Source organism: Microtus pennsylvanicus, chromosome 12 (genome assembly GCF_037038515.1).
Source record: "Microtus pennsylvanicus isolate mMicPen1 chromosome 12, mMicPen1.hap1, whole genome shotgun sequence".
NCBI lineage: Eukaryota > Metazoa > Chordata > Mammalia > Rodentia > Cricetidae > Microtus > Microtus pennsylvanicus.
Window position 1 is genome coordinate 29,410,198 of NC_134590.1, and position 27,979 is coordinate 29,438,176.

A 27,979-nucleotide genomic window follows, 5' to 3' on the forward strand; every position below is an offset into this window, starting at 1 on the left:
CGGTGACTAATGATCCTATTACATTATATCTTTAGCTTCACTTCTCAGCTTCCTCCACAACCCAAATCTAAATTCAGCCATACAGGACCAGTTTCTATTCCTGGAAAACCTAAAACTTTTGCTGGTAGGTTACTTGTATATACTGTTATATTACCCTTGTCTGAAACAATTCCAATTTGATTCTTTTGCCTCAATGTCCCCTGGCCAGTTTCACTCAGATCATTCCAACTTTCTCCAGGGTCTTCAGGAATACCTTCCTTAAACACGTCTGGTGAAAATTACTAGATATCCCCAGTAAGTACAATGTTGGGAAGAAAGATATAATAAGGAAGCGTCCTTATAGTCATTTACATACATCATATCTTACCAAGAAGGAAATTCACATTCCACTTTAATCTCCATCCCACTGAACTTCCCTACCCATTTTACTCTGTTTGAATGCTTTGAGTTAATAGTTTTAACACACAGACACACACACACACACAAACAATTTAGAAATGTATTGGTGGAAGTAAAATTGATATAACATGGACAGAGCTCAAATCATTATGTTAAGTAAAAGAAGCCAGTGACAAAACACGTATTCTATATGACTTGCTTATACAAAAAGTCTGGACTCTATGGAAAACAAAGCACATTAGTGGGAGGGTGGTAGAAGGGAGTGAGAAATTACTACTATTTATGAGTATCAAGTTCCATTTAGAACTGTAAGAAATAGTCTAAAACTATATTATAGTAATTGCTGTATAATTCTGTAAGTACATTGGAAAGTAACAAACAATAAAAAGGCACAATGTATTTAGACAGTTAAGTTTTATATTATGCAAATTACATCCCATTAATCAAATTTATTAGAAATAAATTTGCCCATGAACAATTACAAAGAAATTAAATACCTTTAAACATCATTTATTCATATGGTTAGATGTGGAAAATTTTTAGAAATGTAATTAAGAATATGAATGAATCATATTTGGGCTATGTCACACACTAATGCCCATGAGACAACTAAGAATGTAACTTTATTGTGTTTTTGCTTACATATAGAGATGCACATACATACACATATGCACACTCACATGAAAACCAGAGGTTACTTCAGGTGACATTCAGCAAGTGCCATCTACCTTGTTATTTTAAGATGGGGTTTCTCTCTTGGTTTGGAACTCACCGTGTCAAACTGACTTCTCATGAAGCCTCAAGGATCCCCTCTCTACCTCTCCAGTCCTTATATTACAAGCACATATTGCCAAGCCCTAGGGATCGAGCTCAGGTCCTGATTGGGTGGCAAACATTCTACTGGCTGAGCAGTCTTACAGTGATATTTGGCTTGTATTTTAACAAATAAAGCTTGCCTGAAGATCAGAGTGCAGAGCTAAACCACTGGGGAACAGGCAATGGTACCACACACCTTTACCCCATTATTCGGAAGTCGCACGCCTTTAATCAGCACTGGAGAGGTGGAGACAGGAGTGATATGGCTGGGCGGAGAGAGGAATGTAAGGCGGGAAGAGACAAAAGTTCAATGCAGTCTGAGGACAGGACAGCCCTTTTGGTCTGAGCACTGGCAGAGGTAAAAGAACTCTCCTGTAGCTGGCACTCAGCTTCTCTGTTCTTCAGCATTAACCCCTATATAGAACTCTGGATTTTTAATACCAATTAGAAATCGTGCTACATAGTCTCCCCAGCATTGAATATAACTACTTTAAAGTGCAAGAACTTTAAAGTCTACAGATACAAGAATAACATCACCTTTCCCTTGCTGAAATTAACCCCCATGTTACTTACATGTTGGATTATCTGACTCTTCTATTTCTTTGCATATTCATATAACTGGCATATTATTAAGATTATGGAAAGAAGAAAGACCATAACTGATTGGTTAAATTTATAACTATAGTAATCATTTCTTATACTGTAAACAAAATAGTCTATCAAAGCTAAGGGCAACAAAAATTTAACTGTACTTAACAAAACGTAGTAAGACAGTTACTAGAAGAGGGAGACTGTGCTTTCATTTCTGGCTGCCCAGACACGAATAACTACACAGAACTATACTAATTACAACTGTTTGGTCAATGACTCAGACGTATTCCTAGCTAGTTCTTACATCTTAAATTAACCCATTTTTATTAATCTGTGTATTGCCACAGGCTGTGGCTGACAGGTGTGTCATGTCACTACTTCAGTGACTACATGGCATCTCTTCAATTCAGTCTACTCTCTCTATCTCTGTTTGGATTTCCTGCCTGGCTATACTCTGCTAAGCCATTGTCCAAAACAGCTTTATTCATCAACTAATAAAAGCAATACATATATAGAAGGATATCAACTTACTGAAATACATCTCTTGATATTACTATGGAAATTTTTCTTTTTTGATATTTTGAGACAGAGTTTCTCTGTGTAGCCCTAGCTGTCCTGGAACTCACTATGTAGAACAGGCAGCCCTCAAAGTCAGAAATTCACCTGCATCTGCCACCTGAGTGCTGGGATTAAAGGTGTGCCCCACTGCTGCCCAGTAAAATAGTTGCTCTTAATGAGGGAGTAAACAATCTTGGAACAAAAATAATATGATTTTCTTCTTAGGCGAATTAAGTGAAGTGGACTTTTAACCATTTGGCTTGATAGTATGGTTTTCATATAACCTATGGTGGTAGTTTGAATGAGACTTCCCCACGAAAACTTGAACAGTTGGGCATTTGGTCCTTAGCTGCTGGTGCTATTTGGAGAGGATTGAGAGATACGGCTTTCCTAAAGGAAGTACGTCACGAGGGGTGGGCTTTGAGAGCCTCAGGCCTTGCCCTACCTGCAGTTTCCTCTTTCAGCTTTGTGCTTTCTGTTCAAGAGAGATCATGCTTGCCTGCTGCCTCCACCCTGCCATTGTGGACTTTAACCCTCTGTGACCATAAGCCCAAATAAACTCTGAAACTGCTTTGCTCATGTTTTATCACAACAACAGAAAAGTTCACCTACTTAAGTAGTTGCAATGAAATGGAATGATTTTCACCTCAAGAAGTTGGTAAAGTGTTTTCAGCAAATAAAGGTGGCTGCAAGTCCTGTTCTCATCTACATTCAACTGCCACACTAATCTTTCCAAAAGACCATTTGTTAAGAACATTCTCACAGGGCTGGAGAGATGGCTCAGAGGTTAAGAGCACTGGCTGCTCTTCCAGAGGTCATGAGTTCAATTCCCAGCAACCACATGGTGGCTCACAACCATCTGTACTGAGATCTGGCGCCCTCCTCTGGCGTGCGGGCATACATCAAGGCAGAATGTTGTATACATAATAAATAAATAAAAAAAAAAAAGAACATTCTCACACTCAAAAAACCTCATCCTAGATTTCACAGCTAGCCACAATATGTTCTCCAACCCACTTACTTAATTTTATAAAGTTATTTACCTTTGCTTGATGCACATGAACTGTATTAGTAATTGTGTTTCTTACTTGTTCTCTATAACAAACTTCACTCTAGTTAAGTGTGTTTACAGGCCATTCCTCTATCTTATTCAAGTACTAATTCTTTTCCCTGTACTTATAGATTCTGACAGAAAGACATACCCTTCCATCTGCACCCAAGCCCAAATCCTAGCTCTCACATTTAAGTCCATATAAACTTTTCTCCTGTGAAAAATAATTGTTTTCAGAGAGAAAAAGAGTCTATAATTTTCAACTAGACATAATCTAGATTCACCTGGGGCAAGTTGAATCAATGGTGAATTACTGACCTATCAGTATGTCTGCCAGGACTGCCTTGACTATGTGAATGGATATGAAAACACCCAGCTCACTGTGGGTGGCATCAATCCCTAGATCTGGGTGTTCGACTGTGAAGAATGGAGAAAGTGAGCTGAGTAAAGAAAGCATGCATGCATCCACTTTTTCTACTCTCAACTGTTAAAATGCTGTGATTAGCTGTGTCAAGTTCCTGTCACTCTGATTCCCTGCAATGATGGACCATAACCTAATTGAGAGCTAAACAAGACCTTTCTCCCCGAAGCTGTTTTGTCAGGACATTTTGTCACTGCAACTAGAGCAGAAAGTAAAACACCAGCCCAACTCTAAAAATCCTGAAAGCTTTGTGTCATGCTCCATTCAATCATGTAAACAACCATTAGTGTAGCAGCTCCTACTGGCCAGGCTTGGGACAGGACAGAAATTCAAAGATAAGCTATGATAAAATTAGATTATCACATATAGATTATTATTCATATAGATATCATTAGTCTCTCACTCACAGGCTATACTGCTGTCAAGACGCCTGCTTACTGAACTCCAAACCTCCAGCTAGACATAGGTTTCTAAGACTCATTAGCTTTGTTTTTTTCTTTTTTGTTTGTTCGGTTGGTTGGTTTACTTTGGTTTTAAATCAAATTCCTGGATTAAAGTGGGAAGCAATTATTATTATTGTTGTTGTTGTTATTATTATTATTATTATAGAAACATGGTCTCTCTGTATAGCCCTGGCTGTCCTGGAACTTGCTCTGTAAACCAGACTGGCCTCAAACTCAAGATCCATCAACTGGCACTGCCTCCCAAGGGCAGGGATTAAAGACACGGCCACCATGTCCAGCTTATTTTATTTTCTTAACTAGAAATATTTTATGTGTAAGCATTTTGCCTATGTGTATATCTGTGCACCATGCATATGTTGGTGCCATGGAGGTCAGAAGAAAGCCCTGGCTGCCCTAGAAATGGAACTAAAGATAGTTGTGAGGCCCACGTGAAATAAGTCTGATCCTCTGAAAGAACTTGTGCTCTCAGCCCATGAATTCTCTTTCCAGCCCCTGGGTTGTTTTTAATCATCTTCAAATCAGTTTTAGATACGGATATCCAATGGCAAACAGAAATTTCATAATTACAAATCAACACAAGATCCCGTAATCTTCCTTTCTACTAGAAAAAAAAAAGATACCTATTTGAAGGATATGCACGTTCATGTTCTAAAATTACTAACAGCAGTCCTTTCTAAATCTACTACTGAGGTATTAACAAAGATATACCAACTTTTTTTTTAAAAAAAAAATAACACCCAACAATCTGCCATCTAATTTCATGACAATTAAAAAATGTAATATTGGCTGGTATCAAATTCACAGCAAGGACTTCTTAATTCCCTTGACAGAACCTATTAACCCCATTCCTCAACCTGATCCACTCCTACTTCTTACTCATTCTTTTCAGCAAACAGACTGTCAACAGCCACCATGACTGGCTGCTTTGTAAACTCTCCCAGAGAGATGAGCAGAAGCCCTGAGGAAGAGCAGAAGGCAGTGTGGGAGAGCTTTCCTTCCAGTAAACTAGATTTAGAAGACAGCTTGTCTCATTCTCATCATGCAGATCTAAAGTTTAAGTGAAGATCCCTGTTTCATCTTATCTTTCCAGGTAGTTTTATAAGTTTCATACAAATACCATAATACTGTGCTATTGTGTATTCGTTATTCCTCATATTTCATGGAGAGTAGTATTTTAATACCTCCTCCAATGGTTATTGAGATAGAGGTTTACTACATAACCACGGCTGGTCTAGAATTTGCTATGGAGAGAGAGCCACCTGCCTCTGCATCTTGAGTGCTGGTATATAGCACCTCACCAAATTAGAGTTATTTTAAAAAAGATTTGTATTATTTTTATTTATGTGTATGTAGGTATGTCTGTGTAAAAGAATGTCACATGTGCACAGGTGTTCTCTGAGGCCGGTAGCCAGTACTGGATTGCTTGAATATGGAATTACAGGTGCTTATGAGCCAAACTTGAGTCCCTTGAAAGAGCAGCGTGCACTCTTACCACTGAGCCACCTTTCCAGCTCTGCTATGCTCTCCTAATACCCTTTAGAAGAGATCAATTTTATTTTAGAATTATAGATTTTCCAATCAAAACATGTTGTTTTATTTACTTTTTTTACCTTTCCTAGTTTAAACTTCATAATATAGTCTAAAGTCTTCCTAAAGGTATTAGTTTCCTCCATAATTTTAATCTCCAAACAAAAGATCTTAGAGGATATGATGTGGAAATAATGGAATAGAAAACACAATTAACATCACTGAAAGCATTCAAACTTTTCATGCTTTTACATGTTCAATTTTTCTGTTAACAATAGCACAACAGAAATAAAGGTGCAGTGTGTTTCAATTAAAACTAATTACTACTACAGAAAAAAAAGTGTAACTCCATCTGTTTACTAGTTAATTCTGCTACTTAGTGACCAAACTGTCTCTTTTTAAAAACCACATAAAAAATCACATTATTTGTGGATAGTTACTAGTAAGAGGGCGAGGAGACAGGGTATGAATGAGTGTGCAGAGTGGAGATGGGGCCTTTGGGGCTAGCAGAGCATTAGCGAGGTTCCCTGGTAGTACACAGAATTTACAGGCAGAGCAATTCCAACAGCAGTGATCCAGAAGGCTCATGAGTTCATTCACTATGGAAAAGTTGAATAGTGTCCTTATTTATACATTATGAGAAATTCCTCATCTGTAACTAGTATAATCGTCATGCAAGAAATTTGGTCTTGTTATTCTACAGCGTCACCTTATTTTAGTCTATTACTCAGACTAATGCAAACTAGTTTAATGTAACTGAATTTCTACTACATACCAGATGCTATGGTCTTATCTAGAAATGTGAAGATGAATCTGAACTGCTCATGACCCAGAGGCACAAAAGCAAAACATTGTTGTGTTGTCTCCAAAACAGACATATACACAGTGATGAGTTAACATGAAAGAAAGGGTGGTAAAAAGTGAGAATTTCCTTAGACAGAAAGTTGGAGTGGAGACTTAGTGAGATTTTTGGCAAGAGAAAAAAAAAGAGAGAGGGAGGGGAAAAAAGGAACTGTAGGCAAAATGAACACCAAAAGCTTGGAGGTGAATGCACGGGAGCTGTTCTGACAAAAGTGAACCAGGAGAAAAGCAAGTCAGCACAGCACAGAGACACTCAGACCTTCTGTTTCTTTTTTTTCCTTTTTTTAATATTTATTTTATTAAAGATTTCTGCCTCCTCCCCGCCATCGCCTCCCATTTCCCTCCCCCGACCAAGTCCCCCTCCCTCATCAGCCCGAAGAGCAATCAGGGTTCCCTGACCTGTGGGAAGTCCAAGGACCACCCACCTCCATCCAGGTCTAGTAAGGTGAGCATCCAAACTGCCTAGGCTCCCCCAAAGCTAGTATGTGCAGTAGGATCAAAGACCCATTGCCATTTCTTGTTAACACAGTTTGATCCACTAAACATGATAAAGGCAACTAGTAATTTTTAAAAATCTTACCTCCCTCAGTAGGAAAGAAATTGGCTATTACTGAGGATATTCAAGAAAGACCTAAAAATAATCCATGCTTCCACGGCTACATAGTTTTCTATTTAAGCTTCTGCCCTAATGTGAACTGCAGTGTTTGTTTTATCACAGAAACAGAATTACAAGCACAAGTAACCTCTTCATTAACATTTTACGTATCTGTTAGCACCCTTGCCACAGACCCACTCTGCAGTCTTTGTAAGAACATATCCTCCAATGATTCTGAAGGCAATCTGGAGGTCCAAGAGCAACTGCATTAAAAAAAAAAAATTCTTCACTGTTTATCAAAAATTGTCCAACATTAACTTATACCCAAACTACATATCTATAACTAAATAAATCAAGGTCAACTATTTTCCACAGATGTTTTTCAGTCTTGGTATAAATCTCAATTTCCCCCTATTTATCAGCTAGGTGACTTTGGGTCTAGATTCCTTTCCTCTAAGAAGAATGACATACACAAGTTATAAAGTGGATTAAACTTTGAAGGCATAACGCTAAATGAAACAAGCCAAAACAAAAAGACAGCGGTACTTGATTCCTTTGATATTAACTTCTCTCAAACAACTTGCAGGAGAAGAGAATTCTTCTGGCTCAGTTTCAGAGGGTCTCAGTAAGTATGAAGAACACGACACTAGCAGACAGTCCATGGCAACAGAACAAACAACTGAGCAGAATAAAGGGCTATAACCTTCTACAAGCAACCCTTAGAAATCTTCCTCGTCAGCTAGGCCTGACCTCCTAAAGCCTCCATGGACCCCCCCAAAATAGCCCACCAGCTGGTGAGCAAGTGCATGAGACTGTGGGCGACACTACAGATTCAAAACACAGCAGTAAGCTACCTGGCTTTATCAAGTTTACAGACACAGAGAGCAGAACGGCAGCTGTTGGAGGGTGCGGGTGTAAGAGCATTATAGCTGAATTGGTTCAGTTTCGCCTGAAGGAACAGTTACAAAGGTTAGTAGTGGTAACTGAGCACTGTGGCCCATGCCTGCAATCACAGCACTGCAGCTGCCTTGTCCTTACCAGGTATGAGTGGAAGCTATTGGAGAAAGAAATAATCAGACCTACAGCCATATCTCAGTCTACTTCTGACTTCACTTTTCTACAATTTTATGACATACATCTCTGACATCTCTGTAAAGAGCATGATAACTCATACTGGTTTGCTTAGAAGCCCTACTTTCAATCTGCAGACTGCATAGAGGATTTAGGGGGCTCATGTCAGTAACAAAGGTTCTCTCATAGGTAAGCACAAAGAGAAAGCTACACCACAGCCTTCAGGGAGCTAACAGAGCCAGCTAACCCTGACTAAGCACTGCACTCCCATGAGCGCAGACGCTATGACCTCTCATCTATTCCAGGGCAGCACAGTAAGAAGGGACACAATATAAATTTAGACACTCTTCAAATAAATTCTCCCCCTTTGCCCACAAATTCTTTTATCTATTAGCACAATTCACAGGATGGATGAAATGGCAGTAACTGATTGCCACAAATGACAGCTCTTAATCCTCCCCAAAATAATAAAGATTCTTACAATATATTCTCTAGTTCAATTCTTTTCCAAAAGCATTAAATTGTAAATATAAAGTAAGAATGGCATTGTGGGTGTTGATTTCAGGCCAACAGGGTATGACTAAAGCTGTCCAAGTAAGGAAGTCTCAACCTTAGTACAAAGGGCACAGCAGTGACAATACAGAGACATGGGCCAATAAGTGCTCAGACACCTACTGAAAGCTTTTCCTGCATGACAAACAGAAAACCTGAGATTCTGTGCTTACCTTAACAGTTTATATGAGCAACAGTGGCTGAGGGTAAATAAGAACTTGGTTTGCTCTGATCACTACTAACTGAGAACATATAAACGATCAAAGCACAGGCAATACAGCCAGTGTGAACAGAAGGGCAGCTCCTTAACAAGCTAAATTAGGGACTTGGGAGCTACTGCCGAAGTTAATTTGCTTGCCATACACAAAAGAGAAGCTTTCCAATCCCAGAACCCATGAAAATGCAAGGTGGCAGCTCACCTGTAAAATTCCAGTCTCTGAAGGACATGCCCTGTCCCTAGCACCATGCACCCCACCCCTGTAAGCTGATTGGCAGGATTAGTCATTTGATCAGTGAGCTCTGGGTTTGACTGGGAGACCCTAACTCAATAAAGTAGAAGAGCTTTCAAAGTAGATTTCTGACTCAAACTTGGGCTTACACATTGCACTTGTTATTCCATGCACATTTGCATACACACTCGAATATGTGTATATATACACAAGCATAACACACACCAGATAGGAAAGGGAAAATTAAAATACAGAATTACCACTTGATCCATTCAATCCACTCAAAGTGCAGACAATCAAATACTTGCACCTTCAGTCAGGGCATTATTCACCACTGACAAGATGTGAAAGCAACGCTATCCATCGAGGAATGAAGAAAATGTGACATATACAACAATGAACTATCACCTAGCCATAACAAAGAAGGAAATCCTGTCAAATGCTACAAATCCTGAGTAACTTATGTAAAGTGTGATAATCATGACAAATAAAAACCTCTTATCTAAGGTGCCTACAGCAGCACAGACAATGAAAGCAGACTGGTGTCAGACAGGGAAAACAGTTACTGTTTAATAGTTAGGAAGTTTCCATTTAGGAATATAGAAATGGCCTACAGCTGGACACTGCTGATAGTTGTGTAAGAATATGAATATTAATGTCACTGAACTCTTGTATTTGTTTAACAAAAGTGGTGGCTCATGCCTGTAAGCAACATTTAAGAGGCCGCAGCACTCGCCTTAAATCCCAAGCCCAGCACTCGGGAGGCAGGAGGAGGAGGATCTGTATTAAACCAATTAAATAAATAAATAAATAAATAAATAAATAAATAAATAAATAAATAAATAAAATCCAGCTTGATGTGGGAGTGTCATATATCAATCTGTTGATTTCGTTGGTTAAGCAATAAAGAAACTGCTTGGCCCTCATAGGTTAAAACATAGGTGGGTGGAGTAAACAGAACAGAATGCTGGGAGAAAAGAAGCTGAGTCAAGGAGTCGCCACAATTCTCCCATGCCAGGCAGACGCAGGTTAAGATCATTCCTGGTAAGCCAGCTCGTGGGCTACAGCAGATTATTAGAAATGGGCTAGTCCAGGTGCGAGAGTTAGCCTAGAAGAGGCTAGATAGAAATGGGCCAAGCAGTGTTTAAAAGAATACAGTTTCCGTGTAATTATTTTGGGGAATAAGCTAGAGCTAGCCTGTGGGCGGCCGGGTGCCAGGGATGCAGCCCCGCCGCTCATATTTCAACACCAGCTAACATTTTGGAAGGCTGAGGGAAGAGGTTGTTCCAGGTTCAAGAACAGCCTGGGCAACCTAGTGAGTTATAAGCAAGCAGAGGGAGACCCTGTAAAAAGAATTAAAAAAAAAAAAAGAAAAAGGGCAGGGCAGATGGGTCAAATGGAAAAAGGTAAAGTGCCTGCAATAAGCTCAAGATTCTAAGTTTGATCCCAAGATCCCTTTGGGGAGGAGCAGGTATAACAATGTGTGCTTTTAATCCCAGTGTTGGGGAGAAGAAACAGGTAGATGGCTGGGCTCAGTGGCCAGGCAGCTTAGCCCATGTGGTAAGTTCCAAGCCCACTGGAAAAAAGGCAGATAGCACCTGAGGCTCATGTACACCCACACAGGCATTTCAACAAATAACACACACACACACACACACACACACACACACACACACACACACACACACACCAGCAAACAGAGTGGTGAACAAGGTAGCATTTATGTTATTCTACTTTAAATAAATCCCGAAGAATACGAAGGTCTAAAATTGCATGCTGGCAAGGATGTGAAGAAAGGTGAACCCTCATTTACCGTTGGTGGGATTACAAACTGGTGCAGCCACTCTGGAATTATAATCATAGTGAAGACGTCTCAAAAAGCTCAATAGCAGCCAGGCGGAGGTGGTGCAAGCCTTTAATTCCAGTACTAGGAAAGCAGAGGCAGGCAGATCTCTGTGAGTTCTAGGCCAGCCTGGTCTAGAGAGTGAGTTCCAGGACAGGCTCCAAAGCTACTCATGGATAGTCTAAGTGACTCTCAAAACAAGACAGGCTATTGCTGTTGCCCTTGGTTGTCTCCCAGAAGCTGATGGTAGCTCCCTATTATTGAACAGACCACATACTTTGGACACAGGACTCTGAGGAACTAAGCTGGATCTGATCCAAAGCCTCCTCCCTGAGGATTAACCTTTAAAGTGCTGGAAGATGCTATGTGAGCAGCTTAGGGAGGAAAGCAATCAGTAGTTCCATCCAGCTGTGATATCCTTCATCTACAATAGTGATCACCAGCACTCCAAAGATATCCCTGAAGGTACAATAGTGCTACTTACATTTTAGCAGTAACCAATACGCATCTAGCTGGCCTTAAGGGTCACTCAACAGGAGAGAAATCATGTCCAGTACTGACACCTCGCCATCTACCAGTGACTATTGAGATCTTGGATCTTAGAGGAAAATGTTGTACTGCCACTCTCCTAAGCCACCAAAATTCCTAACTGCATTCTAAGTACTGAGCCTTATATCAACAGCTAAGTAGAGTTCCCATCCCTAGATAAAGCACTTTCTGCAGCAGATGCAGGCAATTACAGGAAGCCACAACTGGTCAAAATACTTACACCCAGGTGATACATCTAGAACACAACACCCACATCTATGGCTCAAGAAAGAGGTTGAAAATTCAGAGCCAAAGGTTGAAAGAGCCAAAGGACCAGGAAGTCTTCTTTGAGACTGTGCCTTCTCATTACTACGAACGGGGAAGCTATACCCACGAAATCTCAACAATATGGCTGCCTAAACAAGATCTAAACAACACTAGCTGACATATCAACATGGAAGGGGGAAATGTCATGGGGCTGTACCCTTAGACAAAGTGCTATAAGGCAATTAATAAATGTGGAGAGAGAATTGGTTTTTCCCAGAGAGGAGCTCCCTATTTGGTTATTCAATATCAGGTGGTCAGCCCTAAAAAATATACATAAAAGCAACACTAAATAAACTCAGCAAACTATATTTACTCATATAGGTGTAGCAATTTATTAAAAAAAGAGAACATAAATTTGAGAGGAAGGGGCTAAGGGAGCAAGTGAGTGGCACTGGAGGAAGGGGAGAAAAATTATGTAATTATATTTTAATTAAAAGAAACTGCTGCCTGTTGTGGTGCACACTTTTAATCCTAGAGCTCTAGAGACAGAGGCAGGGCAATACCTGTGAATTCAAGGCCAGCCTGGTCTATATTAAGAGAGTTCCAGATCAGCCAGGACTACACACAGTAAGCCCATCTTAAAACACATCAAAAAAAAAATTAAAGAAACTTAAAAAAAAAATCAGTCAAGTGTGGTGGTGCACGTCTTTAATCCAAGCAATTGGGAGGCAGAGGCAGGTGAGGCCAGCCTGGTCTACAAAGTAAGTTCCAGGACAGCCAGAGAAACCCTGTCTTGAAAAAACCAAACAAGAGAGAGAGAGATCAATATCCAGAATTTATGAAGAATTCTTAAACCTTTATAGTATAAAGACAAATAACCCAATTATTAGAAAAGGGGCAAGTGGAGCCAGGGATATAGCTCAGTGGTAGAGAGCTCTCCTAGCATACCCAAAGCACTGGCTCCAAATCCCTAGTACTGGAAAAAATGTATAAAGGCTTTGAATAGACATTTTCCAAAAAGAATTATGATAAATGGCTGAGAAATACAGGGAAAAGATGCTCAACATCACTAAGCATTAGAGAAATTCAAATCGAAACCAAAATAATATTAACAGAACAATTATAGTTAAAAAGATAGACCTAACAAGTGCTGACAACGATGCAGAAAAAGCAGAACCCTCATACGTTGCTTGGGATAAAGAGAAGTGGTACAGCTACTGTGAAAAACAATCTGGCAGTTTCTCAAAAAATTAAGCACGGTGATACCATTTGGAGTAATTTCACTCCTAGGCACATACCCAAGGGGGAAAAATGAAAACATATGTTCATGCAAAAACGTGTAAATAAGTGTCATAGCAGCATTATTTATGATAGCCAAATGGTGGAAATAATCCAATGCCCACCTACCAATGAATGGTTAAACAAAACCCGGTAAATCCACACAATGGAATATTGTTCAGGCACAAAAAAAAAAAAAAGGAAAAGATCAAGCTAATAATCTGGCACATGCTACAACATGGGTGAACCTGAAAGAATTATGTTAGATGAAAGACAGACACAAAGGCCACTTGCTATATGATTTCATTTCCATGAAGTGACCAGCATAGGCAATCTGATAGGCAAAGTAGATAATAGGAACAAGGAGAAGAGGAAACTAGGGAATGACTGCTAATAAGAGTATCCGTCATCGATGAGGAATATGTGGAATTAGAAGAGGTGATGGTTGCACAACTTTGTCTATATTGAAAGTCACTGTTTTGTAGGCTTTAAAACATGCCTTTACAGGGCCAGAGAAATAGCTCAGTGGATAAAGATGCCTGCCACCAAGTCTTACTACCTGAGTTCAATCCCCGGGACCCACATGGTAGAAGAACACCAACTCCAGTAAGTTGTACTCTGACCTCCATGTGCCCACTTGTGGAGTGAGCAGTCCTCACAGGGAGTAAATAAATTTAAAAATAAAATGTACATTATAAAAATTAATTTAAATGGTGCATCATATCCTATAAAATTGTAGTTCAACAATGAAAAACTTAAAGAGGAAAATCAATTACAGCAACATCAGTACAAAGAAGCCACAGTCCCAATCACAAAATAAACCCTGACACTAAATATTGAACACAAAAATATTTCTGTCATCAGTTTGTTGATGAACAAGGAAAAATGTTCTTCAAAGAGAATCAAAGCTCAAAGAAACAACGTGAGCTATCATGCCAAATGCAGTTAGGCCTACCCCCCCAAACCATGGAAAAAATAACAAAAAATTTATCATAAAATTGCTGTGGATCAGAAATATGAAAGAAAAAGGTTAGGACCAAAGATGCTAATTTCTAAAAAGAATAATAAGCAGTTTCTAAAAATTCCAAAGCAAATTGATTCCTTACAAAATTCAAAGTAAGATTAAACAATGCTTGTGAAATTAAGAATGGAGTGATTCCATAAACTTGAGTAAATTCTTCAGAACCACATCAAACCAAATTCACTCCAATTTCTCCTTTAAGAGAGGGACTTCCTGCAGGTAAGAACCTCACAGGCTCATTACAGCTCAATTACAGAATAGCGTTTGCCAAAATCTTTCAGGATATTCACACAAACCAAATGTCATAAGGGCCTGACAACAGGGAGAACTAATAGTCAGTGAATGACCATAATGGGTGTTAATGGGGAAAATCAGGCTGAGCTGCACACTTCAGAGTAATCTATTCTGTCACTTACATTTTTTTGTCAACAATCTGAACGAATATATACAATATAGGTCTACTAAATGCAAAATACAAAAAAGGAACAGAAAATAGGTAATAAATGCCCAAGTTAAGACTGAACAAACATGAAATTTAAATGCCTTCTATTTAAACCCAAAAAAGTTAGGAAGACATAGTTTAACAGTTTATATAGAAAACACATTGTGGAGAAGTTCATACTACCAGCAAATATTAAACGTAGTAACAGAAGCTGAAACTATTACTGACTAACAGTTTAAAATGTAATAGTGGGCCTCAACGCACACCTGTAATCCCAACATGTGGGATGCTGAGGGCTGTCATGAAATCAAATCAGTCTGTATTATGTAGTAAGATCCAGTCTAGCACAGGCTACTTCTAAATTAATGAGACCATCTCTAAATTAATTAACCGGTGAATTGATAGTATTTACTGTTTTACAAGTAGTTTTTAGTTCAAGAGAAGTATACATACATTCTGGCTAACTTAAAAATGCAATTCTGGATAAGATGTCCAATAATGAACAACTAGAGTAAATTAAAATAATTAATTTTATTAATTAATAAATTAGGTCAGGTGTGTTGGTTTGTGACTTTGGTCCCAACACTTGTTAGACAGGTGTCTCTGAGTTTGAGGTTAGCCTGGCCTACAAGTTCCAGGACACTCAGAACTACATGGTAAGACCCTATCTCAATAATAATATTCTTCTTCTATTACTACTACTATGGAAGGACCAGAGAATTATACTATCTAAGAAATTATTCAATAAACTGAAATTTACTCTGAAGAAAATGTCTAGCATATGGTGGGAAGGGGGGGCGCAGTAGTAGTCTTCAAACACACATTAAGGGACAGTTCATGTAGGAAAGTTGATGCTGTATTTGGAAAATGCAAATGCAATGGAGTATCACAAGCTTTAATGTATGAAAAGCTAGATTCTAATCTTAGTGTCATCATTTACTGTGTGTTATCTGATGCCAAGATAAAGTTTCCTTACACCGAAATTGATACCTACCTTATAAATATATAAACGTTAAATCTAATTAAATGCAAAGATATTTGTAAGTTCCTCCCCCAGTAATGCTGGAGGCTATTAGGTAATCCTAACACACTACAATACACAGTCATCTTAATTCTCTTCCTGAGACTTTTCTGAGTTATGAGAGCAAAGATTTTCAGACTGGAAAATGCAATCCATTAGTGGATCTAGACGTCAGCCTAGTAGTAACTACCATTCTTCCCTCAATGAAATACAACAGAATAGAAAATATTAAAGTGTACCACTCACAGTAAAACTACATTCGTGAATACAGTTATTCATAAACAGGTGTGTACTAGGTTGTGTACTTTGTATCAGAAGCTGTCCACCACTACTGCCTAAGTGTGTTCTATGAGACAGTAGTAAGCGCTTTGGGAACTCAATTAAGTTTAGGAAACAACCATAATCTCCAGAGATTTATTATGGCCAGTACGCATCTGCATTTGAAAGAAGGCCAGTATGAAAGAAACCTGTTATTTTTGATGAGGAGTTTCCCATAATTTTACTCCAGAATTTGGTTATTTTTTCATCTAATACCTACTCTTACCTTCTGCATTTTGTGGCATATATGCTAGGGGCAAAAATTTCCCTAGATGAAAATAATGTGCAATAGAGAAGCTTTGGAAGGTAGTTTCTGACTTGCTAAGAAAGCAAACTTTACCATGACTCTGCTGTTGACAGCCATGCCCTCCTCCTCAGACACATCTGAAGGCATTTTAACTAGGATTTCTTTAACTCTCCCCTGACCTATCACGGTTAAGATTAAAGCCAAAAGGCCAGATTTTAATTTCAGATTAAATTTCACACAGGTATTTTCAGGAAAAAGTGTATCTCTAGCACCAAGACACAAAACCAGGTAAAAACATTAAGCAGGAATCAGGCGGTCAAGACAAACTTCTGGCATGCTTATCTAAGAACATTTGCTTTACCTTGACAAAGACATGCTCAGAAACCAAAGTAGCCAGAGACTTGCTTGGTGTTTGGAGGAGTCAATATGCTCCATCAATACATCTAAAATCCTCATTATCATGAGCATTGATCTCATCATCACTTGGAAAGATGATGACACCTGGATGACTCTGGGTTTTTTCAAAGTGCATAATACACAGGATTCCTTCAGAAAGCAATGAGTCTCACTAATAGGAAAGCTGTAACTATTACATACTCAGTTCTACTTGGCAATAAAATAGCATAAGAAAGAGTATCCCTATCATTCCTAGCATCCTAAGGACAAGTTCTAAATACCTTCTTGTACTTGTCAGAAGACAAAATGCAGTTCCCAATTCCCACCCTTGCTACCTTCTCTGAAAGTCTGCCCCATTATTTGGGCTACTGCTTGCTACCTAGCCTCTCTCGCTGTCTGGTTCCTAGTCTCTTAACTCTCCTCAGCACCTCACTCATCCTACCTAAGATACAGCTCTCAACATGACCCCCATTGCCTCACACACAGACATCAGCACTTAAGAATCTTTAGAATCTCCCACAGCAGGATCACATGTAAACTCACTAAATAGTGTTGATTTAAATAACCAGGCTTAAGGTAATGGTACCCAGTCGTGGAGAATTTATCGTTTGCCAAGCCCAGTGCTAAAAGTACACATGGATTATCTAATTTAATCTTCAGAACTCTACAGATGTTAAGAATAATGTTAAGATAATTTTCCTGAGGACAAAAGTGAAGCTCAAAGTAACTTCTTCAAGGTCATAAACCTTTAAGTGGCAAACCTAGGGCCTGCATGCAGGGCAAGCTTACAATACTTCAAAGTCCTAGGCCTGGATACCAGTTCTTGAGGGATTTCAACTTTACGGAAGTTTTCATGTCAACAGCCTAAACGTTCGAGCTAAAAGTTAAGACTTTCAAAGCGATGAATTATGAGGATAATTCCCCGCAGATGTTTTAAGTCTAATAAAAGCCTCTCGTGTCTTTTCTATCTAATGAAAGTGTGACTTTAAGGTGTAGGGTCACAAGCTCATCAAGAGCTGCCTTCTGACAATTACAGTTCTGGTTGGGATTTTAAAATAGGACTCTTTCTCTGCCTCCAGGAGGGCATGGAAAAGATAGTCAGCTTTGAGAACTACAGCTTCACGGTTCCGAAATGATGTCAGACCCAATTCTTGTTTTCAAAAATAAAATCCAGGGTTCCTGTTCCACCACCGACTTCACACAAAGCAGCCCCATCCCTTCTCTGCCCTCCTCACACAAAGCAAGCTTTACCCCCGCTACCTAAAGGGGAGTGTCGTTCCCCCGGCCTCCCCACAAACATACCCATCTCACTCCCGTCCAAAACACCGACTGCTACTCTAGGTCCGCGCACCTGGTATTAGTTACCTCAAGAAGCAAGACCCCCCTCCCTCTAGCCAAAATGCCCAGACCACCACCCGAAAGCTGTTCTTCCACACAAAGCAGGAGCCCTTCCTACGAAGCAGCTTGCTACCTCGGAGCGCTCTGAGCGTGCGGGCCCACCGGAGCTGTGCCAAGCCACAGATTGCATCTGGGTCCAGTTGGGTCCAGCACCCCGAGGTGCCACAACCCAGACAAGAACTAGCTACAGACCCGTTCCCAAGGCACGCCTCGAACCAACTCCAGCCGACCTACCCGCAACAGAAAGAGGCAAAGCCAGTGTTCCCCGCCACAGCCGAGCCCACCCTGCTTTCCCCCGGGATCCACACACACACACACACACACACACACACACACACACACTCGATCCCCCCACCCCGGCCCGGTCCCGGCGCCCCGCACTCACCAGCTCTCCTCCTCCTCCTCCCAGCCTGACAGTCGCTCCAACTCGTCGGGCCGCAGCGGCTCGACCTCGTCCAGCAAGCTGCCCTCGCCTGACGCCAGCAAGGAGGTGGCGTCCCGCAGGTCCTCGCTGCTGGTCCGCCGCGGGCCCGAGCCCGCTGCGACGCCCACCTTGGCTCCCAGGCCCAGCGGGAAGCCCCGAGGGGACGCCGCACCCGAGCAAGGGGTGGACACGCCGGTCCGAGCCGGGCTGCCGGGCCCGAGGAGGCCTGCGCCCTGCACGGCTCCTGAGCGGCTCCTGAGCTGCTCGTTCTGCTTCTCCAGCTTCTTCACCAGCTCCTGCAGCTTCCGCACCTCCTGGTCCGCGTTCACATTGGAGTTAACGTCCTCCATGCCGGCCGCGCCGCCCGCTCGGACACCCAAGCCGCCGGGAGAAGCGCGGGGTGGGGAGAGAGAGAGGCGTTACCGCCGCCGCTGCTCACGCTAGCCGAGGCGCCGGCATAGAGCAGGGCCAGGCCCCACCGCCAGGGTCCCCCCGGCTCGGGTTGCGAAGCGCCGCTGGCCCCAGCCGAGTCGCCTCATCTGCGCCGGCTCCGCGACTGGGGGAGGCGGCGCCAATATCCGGCCTCGGCCGCCATCTTCCCTCCGTCCCTCCGCCCCCTGCCGGCCAACCCGGTCGGTGACCTCAGAGCGTCGGGGGAGGACGTGGCCGCCCGCGGGCCGAAAGGACTGGGCGCGGGGCTCGCGGTGGGGCGGGGCTGGGGGCGGAGCCCGCGGGAGTCACGGGGTCTGGAGGGGCGGGGTCTCTTTGGGGGCGGGGCTTCATCCGGAAGAGGTGTGGTGGGCGCCGGCGGAGGTGGGCCGGGCCGGGCTAGCCCCTTAAGGCTGCGTTGGCCGCCACCCGAAGCTGATCGCGGGCGGGACTGAGACGTCGTGCCCCGCTCGGGCTCAGCCCCTCCCGAGGTGTCGTCGGTGGTGAGGGGCCGATGCTGAGACTCGCGGACCGGCGGTCCCTCCTGGCCGCGTGGACAGTGCCCTTGGTTTGTTTGGCGAAACCGGAGACTGTGGGAGCTGGCAGCAGCCCCGGAGACCAACTGTGGCCGGTTCCTCCCCCTGAAAATGAGAACTCGAATCCTAAATGGTTGAGAGAAAGCGAAGGTCAAAATAATAACCGTCGTTTGTTGAGTGCCTACTGCGGGCCAGACACTGCGCTAAGCACTTTTAAAGGCATTATCTCACCCGTTGAAACACGTGGATAGGTTGTTGTTTTCTATTTTGATTTAAGATTTACATACAGACAAGGGGGCGATGGAAAACACTTCTGTATTCATCTTTAAATGTTAATTAATGTTCATTGTATTCCTTGGATCCGCCCTCTGCCCCTAAAGACTTTATAATACTATGTCTCAACTTTTGTTTCAAGGCAAGGCTTCTCTGTGTAACCCCAGCTTGCCTGGAACTAGGAGTTCTACCTGCCTCTGCCTCCTGAATGCTGGGGATTAAAGACGTGTGCCCCCTTGACTTTTTTTTTTAATTGTGCATGAAAAGTACTTAAACAACCGGTAGACAGATAATGGAGAATGTTGAGGGGTGCTAATGTCAAATTCTACTTTCCGTGACATCTGTAATGTGCACTGGGGCAGCAACTACAAACAAAACTGAAATGCTTTGTTTTCATCAAGTTCCGCAGCTGTCAATTGTGAGCTACTTGACTTGCCTCTGATACAGTAAGCAGCTAAACGGGCCTAATTTCTCAACTACTTGGCTGCTGTTTGCAGGTGACTATTGCCTCCCCCACCCTAAGCTAACATGAACCAGTCTTTTTACACCTGGGTGTGGACTCATGGCGACTTAAAACCTTCTGCCTTTCTATGCTGTATTTTTCCTTGCCTAGAATATCCTACCTACCACATTTGATTTCTTTTCGTAAAAATCTCTGGCGACCACCAACCGGGGAAGTAGTTACTGTCTTTGCTCTGACATCACCTCCTCAATAGTTAACTACAGATACTTGTATTTTTTAGTTGGATTTTTTTTTCTAGCAAGTCTTTGTTTTGATCTGTATAGCTGATTAAAAGGAAAGATTTGATTTCCCTTGCCATGCGCAGTACAGTGTTTGACAAAGTGGACATTCAATGCCTGTTTTGCTAAAATTAAATGACATGTTGGTTTTGACAGGTCAAGTCCCAGATAGATAGCAAAGTAATTTGAGTATGCTGAAGTTTACCCTTGAGTACAAGTGGTTTCCTGGCTGTGCAGACTTATTTGAAAGAATGCCTTTGCTTACTGACAGAGTTTTGTGAAACACAGTGTATTATCTGTATGACGCACATTAAATGCCACAGTTGTCCCTGAACTCATTGCTGGAGAGCCCACCTCTGAGACTGCCTCATGTGTCACAGCCATTCATTGACATTAACTGTTTGTGACATGGAGCCCAACTAGCCAGTTTCCAGAGAACTCTTGAAATATATTTCTTGAAATGTTCAGTTAACATTATGAAGTTAGCATCAGTGCTCTTGAGAGGAGGAGGGTCTGATGTGATGTAGAATAATTATCTGTGAACCAGGAGATCTGCTGGCAGGTTCTCCTCGTATCATAAATGTGGTCCTTGAACTTAATTTCTCTCTCTGTAACCTGAATTCACACATTCAGAATGTGTAAATTGAGTGATTTCTAATATAGATTTTATTACCATGTAAAGGATTCTGGTGAATCATCATGATTATAAAATATAGGTATGAATATGCTTCTACACAGAAATTTAAAGAAGATATACTTAGATTTTTTTTAATTGGGCTGCTTTACTAACCTTGGTTTTTAATTTAATGAATATTAGGTGTGTAGTATATGGCAGGTACTGTCTGGGCACTTGCTGGTTAATAGGCATCATTTATTTGAAGCAGTGTCTCATATAGCTCCAGCTTGCCTAGAACTCACGAGGAGTGGGGTGGGGAGCTCAAGGTCCTGATCCTTCTGACCCTACCTGTAATAAACTTTGTATGCCCAAATCTGAAGTTAGCTGGGCATGGCGACACGCACCTTTAATACTAACATTCTGGAGGAAGAGACAGGAGAATCTCTGAATTTGAGGCCAACCTGGTCTGCGTAGCAAGTTCCAAGACAGCTAGGAGCTGAAGCTACAGTTCATGCAGACAAAGATTTAGCACCTCCACACAGACGCAGTCAAATCTGCTTGCCCTGTACTACACTATTGCAGTAAAAGACAGCTTTTGCTACATTTTTTTAGATTTAGGCCAAAAACTGTGTGCTAATCCCTACTAGTCATGTTCGCCCACCAAATCCATTCCTTAAGCAGGTCAGCTGCCCTGCATTCTGAATAGGTTTAAACACCTCCCAGTTGCTGGAATACCAGGACTCTAGTTCAAGTCGCCCTTGTTCTCCTGTCTGGTTTCCTCTCTTGTCTTGATGGGCATATCCCCCTCATTACTGATAGCCTGATGGATACACAGTAGCCTGAATATCCTTCCTGTGAGTCAAGTCACTATCAGAAGCCTAACAGAGCTGCTTCCCAACTACTCAACTCCAAAGCTCCTTTGACCTTCTTGACTCTGGATACTTGATAATTTCTGCAAGCAGCTCCTGGACCACCAGTCTTCTGTGCCTCCTCCTGCCCTACCCTCACTAGCCGAGATGGACTTCAAAAAAGACAAGTTTCTCCTGTCGGGACTTTGCACCAGCTGCAGATTCCTCTAGCTAGGATCTTTGGGTCATTCAGAAGGTCTCATGGTTTGTCTCTGCCCACATGTCACCTGGTTCACTATCTTCATTATTGCTCCCTCACAAAATAGCATCCCTCTCATTGCTTATCTTCTTGGGTGTGTTTTCTTCTTTTTCGCCTTGTCTCTCCCCAACAGAATTGCGGAAATTCCCTACTGTAATTTTACAGAAATTCTGTAAAACAGTGCCTGGAATGGACTAAGTGCCCAGTAAATATTTGTCAGATAAATTCATGGGGGTCAAGTGAAGCCTACCAAAACAGAATGCCAGGTAAATGTGTCGGTTATGTCTTGATTCATTAAACTGGGAATTCCTAATTGTTTTGAGCAGTTGGTTTTTAATCTACATTTTCCTCTCCCCAAAGAGCAGCATGCCATACCACATATATCACCTTTAAAACTAGGTCATACCCCACGTCCTGAGAGCCAGCAGCCCTGCAGAGTTGCTGAAGATAGCCTTGGGCTCTCCCTGAAGTGTATAATAGATAAGGCTATTTTCTTGCCATCTGAAACATTGCGACAACCTTCCTCTTTCAGGTTACTTACAACACACTTCTCTGGTGACTCGGTATTAGTGTAAGTCTAAGGTCACTTTTTAAAGAAAAGACAGGATCTCACGTTCCTCAAATTTTCTATGTATCTGTAGTCCTTCCTAATCCTCCCCCTCCCCCTCCGGAGTGCTGAGATTACAGGTGTTCAATACCATGCCCAGTTTTATGTAGTGTAGGGGATGGAGCCCAGGGCTTCCCATGCATACTAGGTAAGCACTCTACCGTCTTAGCTACATCCCCAGCCAAAAGCAAACAAAAACTGATCTTCAAGTGACTCTTAGTAGATAGGAGGAGTAGGGCTAGTAGGTGTCTGACAGTCAACACAGCAACCACAGCCAGCTTTTCAGGTGTTGCCTCCCGAGTCGCCTCTTTGTTGCCGATGAAGGAGCTCCTGTTTTCTAAGCAGGTGTGGTCTTTTCTATGACTTGCTTCTACTTGCAAGTTTGCTCCACTGAAAGCCCTGACAAAGTGGAAATCATTACAAACCTCTGAAAGTATGTAGGGTGAAAACCATGACTCAATGGCTGAAAGGCATTTAGCCATCCTAAATCAAGGTCTGTGGTAGGGGCATATACCCAAAAGTAGTCCAGAGACTGCTGTGCACTTAGAAAAATATCTGTCCGTATTTTAAAAAACTGCTCAGCGAGGCAGAGGCAAGTGGATGTCTGTGTTCAAGGCCAACCAGGACTACATAGTAAGATCCTGTCCTGTCTCAAAACAAATAAAAATAATGAGCAAGTAAGTAAATAATTATTTTTTTAAAGCTCTCAAATTCTTTGACCTAGCCTCCACCATCCAGGGCTTCTACTTTATCCACATTGCACACACTTGGTCAGTCATTTCCTGCTGTCTTCTCGAATCTGTCCCTCACCATGGTCTTTCCTCTAGATGTGCCTGTCTTTAGTCTGCCAGGGGCCTCTTAGGGGAAATAGCTTAAAAAAGAATCCTAGGGAAAAAAAAAGAATCCTAGGAAATCCTATTTATTTATCTTGATATTTTGAGACAAGGTCTCACTATGTGGCCCTAACTGGCCTGAAGTTCCCTTTGTACACCAAACTGGCCTTGCACTCGTGGAAATCCTCCTGCCTCTGTCTCCAGAATGCTGGTACTAAAGGTATGTACTACCACCAAGCCCAGACCCCAGGAACATGTATTATCTCTCTGTCCATACCTGGCTGTTCTGGAACTCACTATGGAGATCAGACCGGCTTTGAGCTCGGCGGCGAGGGTGGGGGAGTGGGGGGATGGGAGGGAGGTACTCTCTTTTGCTCTATGAGTGCTGGTATTAAAGTTGTGAACTGCCATATTTGCCCAGAACACCAGGAACTTTGAAATATGAGAGACTTGGAGTTGAAATCTTGGGCCCAAAATGAAGGCGACCAAAAATGTGAGTCTAGAGTTTTTCCAGTGAGCATCAGTCAGGTCTTACAGTTGTGGGGTACCTCCAAAGTAGCCTCGATGATCCCCTATTACACTCAGGGGAAGGGGGAGGCACTGCATTTTATTGATGGAGGAGTAGGAAGTCTGTGGCCAGAGCAGAGAGGAGGATGTTCTTGACCATCTGGAAGCTGCTGTCTTTGCTGAGAATGAAACCGACCTTATTGTCTACCCATCCCCCTTTAGCAGCAGGTGGAAAGGTAAACCTGTCATCTAGCAGTCTTTCCTCCTTTGTTTAGGTAGTAGCATTTCAGCGAGGCAGTGAGTTTGACAAGTGCAGTCTGAACTAAATACCCTAGATGTTCTAAAATGCTAAGAAGATGGGAAAAGGTTGCCAGGAGTTATGTGAATCTCCAAGGATAAGGTGAATCCCAGCAACCTGACCTAGGATTTAAAATAAATAAAACTGGACTTTGAGGGATTTGATGGATCCTTCGTAAATGGATAGACAGACACAGAGATTTCCTAGGAAGCCATAGCAGGTGGCAACAAAGCTGAGTATGAAACCAGTGTTCTAACTTCCAAATCTGCACACTCAATCCCATGTCCATAATGAGTTTCCCATTCTTTTACTTAAAAGAATGCTCATATCTCTCTTACCATCTGATGTGAGCTTTGGGGACAATGTCGAGAACTTTAGAGTTAATGACTTTATAATTCCAAAACCTCAGGCTTCTTGCTCCAAAAGCAAGCTTGCCAAGTTTGATTTATCAGCACCTCTAAAATCTAATACTGTGTAACAATCAGGACCTTAGCTATTGACTGGGACTACATTCCAGGCACGTGCAAGGCAGAGGAAGGCTGGACAAACCACCTACTGGTGGCTTGCCAAAATGAAGCTTTTACATCAGTTTCTCACTAGAAAGGCTTAGTGAACAGGCCCCGCCTGTGTGGAGTTTATAGAACAGATATTACACAGGACTGCAGCATCACTTCAACAAAGTAAGAAGACAGCAACGAAAGAGTCTGACCAGGGAGCGAAATTTGAATAGATCTTGGATTGAGGCAGACTATAAACAGACACCAAAAGTCAAAGCATACTCCAGGGAAGGATGCAGTGGAAGCACTGCTGTTGAATACTAGATAACGGTAATTCTTGGTGAATGTCAAAACCAAGTAGTTATAGTCAGCTGGATGTTTTATTGTTTGGTTGGCTCATTTTTGTTTTTCTGAGACAGAGTTTCTCTGTGTAGCCCTGGCTGTCCTGGAACTTGCTCTGTAGACCAGGCTGGCCTCAAACTCAAAGAGTCTGTCTGCCTCTGCCCCCAAGGGCTGGGATTAAAGGTATGACCACCACCGCCAGGCCACAAGCACTGGGACAAATGAATAACCAGATCTTCTGGGCGAAGGCCCAGTCCACAAAACTGCCTGAGTCTGAAGATGGACGCTAAAAAGTAATCCCACACTGGCTCAGAATTGAATATAATGAAGGGTTATTTATTTAGGGGTAGACTTGCAGTCCTCTACACAAACACGGAACAGGAACCAAGTCCAGCAGCCAGGAAAGAGAGCACACAAGTTTTATGGCTGTTTTTATAGTATAAGAGATCATACCCAAATGAACTGGTATCTTAAAGGCTATTGACTGAAGGAGTTCCCACAGCACCTCCCCCTTTTGTCAAAATAAGAGAGTTCTAAGCCTAATACAAAACTATATACAATAAGAACAAATATCAAGTATAAAAATTAGAATTACAACCAGCATAAATGATATCAATCAAGAAATATATGCTAAATGTTTCAATAATTATCCTATCCTAATGAGTTGAAGTCTTGTATAATAAATAACTTGGCCAAGTCATGAGAGGAAAGTAACTACAACTGTCTAGTCTTCAACCCCTTCGAAGACCTGAGAAGGGAAATAATATTGCTTGAGTAGGCAGGAAGTGCAGTCAAGCAACTTCCAAAATGTGCAATAAATGACAGAGACAATTGGCTACCAGGGCAATCAACCAAAGTCTCATTTGTAGCATTGAATGAAGCAACTAACTTTGGTTAAGGCCTAGAATAACTGACAGACCATTTTCAGAGGCAGGAAAATTTTCAAAACCGTCTTACCCTGTCTTGGCAAGATTTGACAGTCTATTTTCTTGTATGCTGCTTGTCCTGTCCAGACACCATGCATTTTGTCAGTGGTCGAGCCATGGGCAGTTCCTTGCCCAAAGGCAAGTTTTGCCAAGAAGAAAACAAGCTCCAAGTGGAGTGTCTTTGGTGCTTAATATTCTCTTGGGAATACATCAGTGCTGCCAGGAGCAATTGTTTCTCACATCAACAGAACCCTAATTTATTTAAATGCCATATTCTACAGTTCTTTGAAGTGTTTGAGGATTACCTATCTATGCAGAATACAATCTCTATGTATCTAAAGAACCTGGTTAGTCTAACTATAAGTACATGAATGATTATTGATCTCTAATTTTAATACCTATATAGCTTAAAAACTAAGACTTCATATTAGAATATTAAACAATCTTTAAACAACTGTGCAGCAAATGAGGACAATGACCTCAAAATGTAAACAATGTATAAGTATCTTGATCAGAAGTAAAATGTATAATGCAATATGATAAAAATATCCTAAAATTTTATAAATATACAAAATGTCTTAAGAAGAGGTAGAAGCATGCATACATATAATATGACAAAATAACTTTGCCTAGGTATACAAATATTGTAGACAGAAATAGGAGTATATTCAATATAATTTTGGCTGAAGGAGTTCCCACAGAATGAGTCTAAACAAATTTCCATCTTCCCCTAGCTCCAAAACAACAGGTAACCCTCATATCTGTGCTCTACTCTGGAGAAATGAGGGTTTGGGGCAGGGAAGACATGAGCAGTAAGCACAGGTGGTGCCCTTTTTATCAGCACGTTTTACTTCAGGTGGGCTACCTAAAGTAGCAGCCCGAAGTCCAAACAGATGTTCTGTTTATTGGTCTAGCAGCCTGCCAGAATTACAGAAGGACTTGGTTCCTTTTCATCTCACACAATACTTCTGAATCATTGAGCCTTTTCAACTGCCTGTTTTTCCAGCCAGGATCAGAGTGCCAGGCACCTTGTCAGCCTTGAGGCAGACATGTCTTTCAGCAGTTCTGCCATAAGAACTCCTTGAGCATGGGTGTTTATTGGACCCAGATCTTGGTGTATAGATAGCTCTTGAGCCAACCACCAGCAGCAGGGTTTATCATGGTGGCAGCTGTGAGCAACCTAGCCGGGACGGGGCTGCATTCTACAGGACATCGGAAGTGTATCTTGCTTTCAGAAGATGGAATTACTACATGGAGAAGCATTAAATTCCCCCATCCTTCCCAAGAGGCAGAATAAAGATGCCTTTCTAATTCATCACCTCTGATGCACCCAGAACAACATCACAGTGTTGCGCAAGGTCCTTCCAAATGTGGTGTGGCTCGTCAGTCTAGGCAAAGTGTGACCACATAACAAACATCTCCTCCTCCCAGTGAAAAGGCTAACAGAGGCCACTAGCCCATGTGGAAATGGAAATTCCTTCTGAGCAGAATAATGTGGTTGCCAGATCTTCCATGTGGCTATAGCAATGAGCTTGACTACGAATATTATACTTGGGCAAGAATAGGAAACATCCCTTGGAGGACCCTGTTCAAGATTGGTGCCATGAGAAAACCTTGGCAGGCACTTTTCACAAGGGTCCAAAACAGTGTGCTGGAGGGCCCATTTTTGTGGGTTTAAGGTAGTTTGAAGGCTCAAGGTTCAACAAGTCCTGTCAATTACTGAGAAACA

The 27,979-nt window shown here is 41.9% G+C and overlaps 1 protein-coding gene across 2 annotated transcripts in view; it reads right to left on the reverse strand.

Moving 5' to 3' along the window:
• The window catches only part of Slain2 (SLAIN motif family member 2), a 61,543-nt gene extending 42,515 nt beyond the window's left edge, over nucleotides 1-19,028 (reverse strand). For both annotated transcript variants that reach the window (XM_075943115.1, XM_075943114.1), the window contains exon 1: nucleotides 18,500-19,028. In XM_075943115.1, the coding sequence (XP_075799230.1) occupies nucleotides 18,500-18,888 (389 nt within the window). In that variant the 5' untranslated portion in view covers nucleotides 18,889-19,028. The remainder of the gene's footprint in view (nucleotides 1-18,499) is intronic.
• Nucleotides 19,029-27,979: the final 8,951 nt, after the last annotated feature.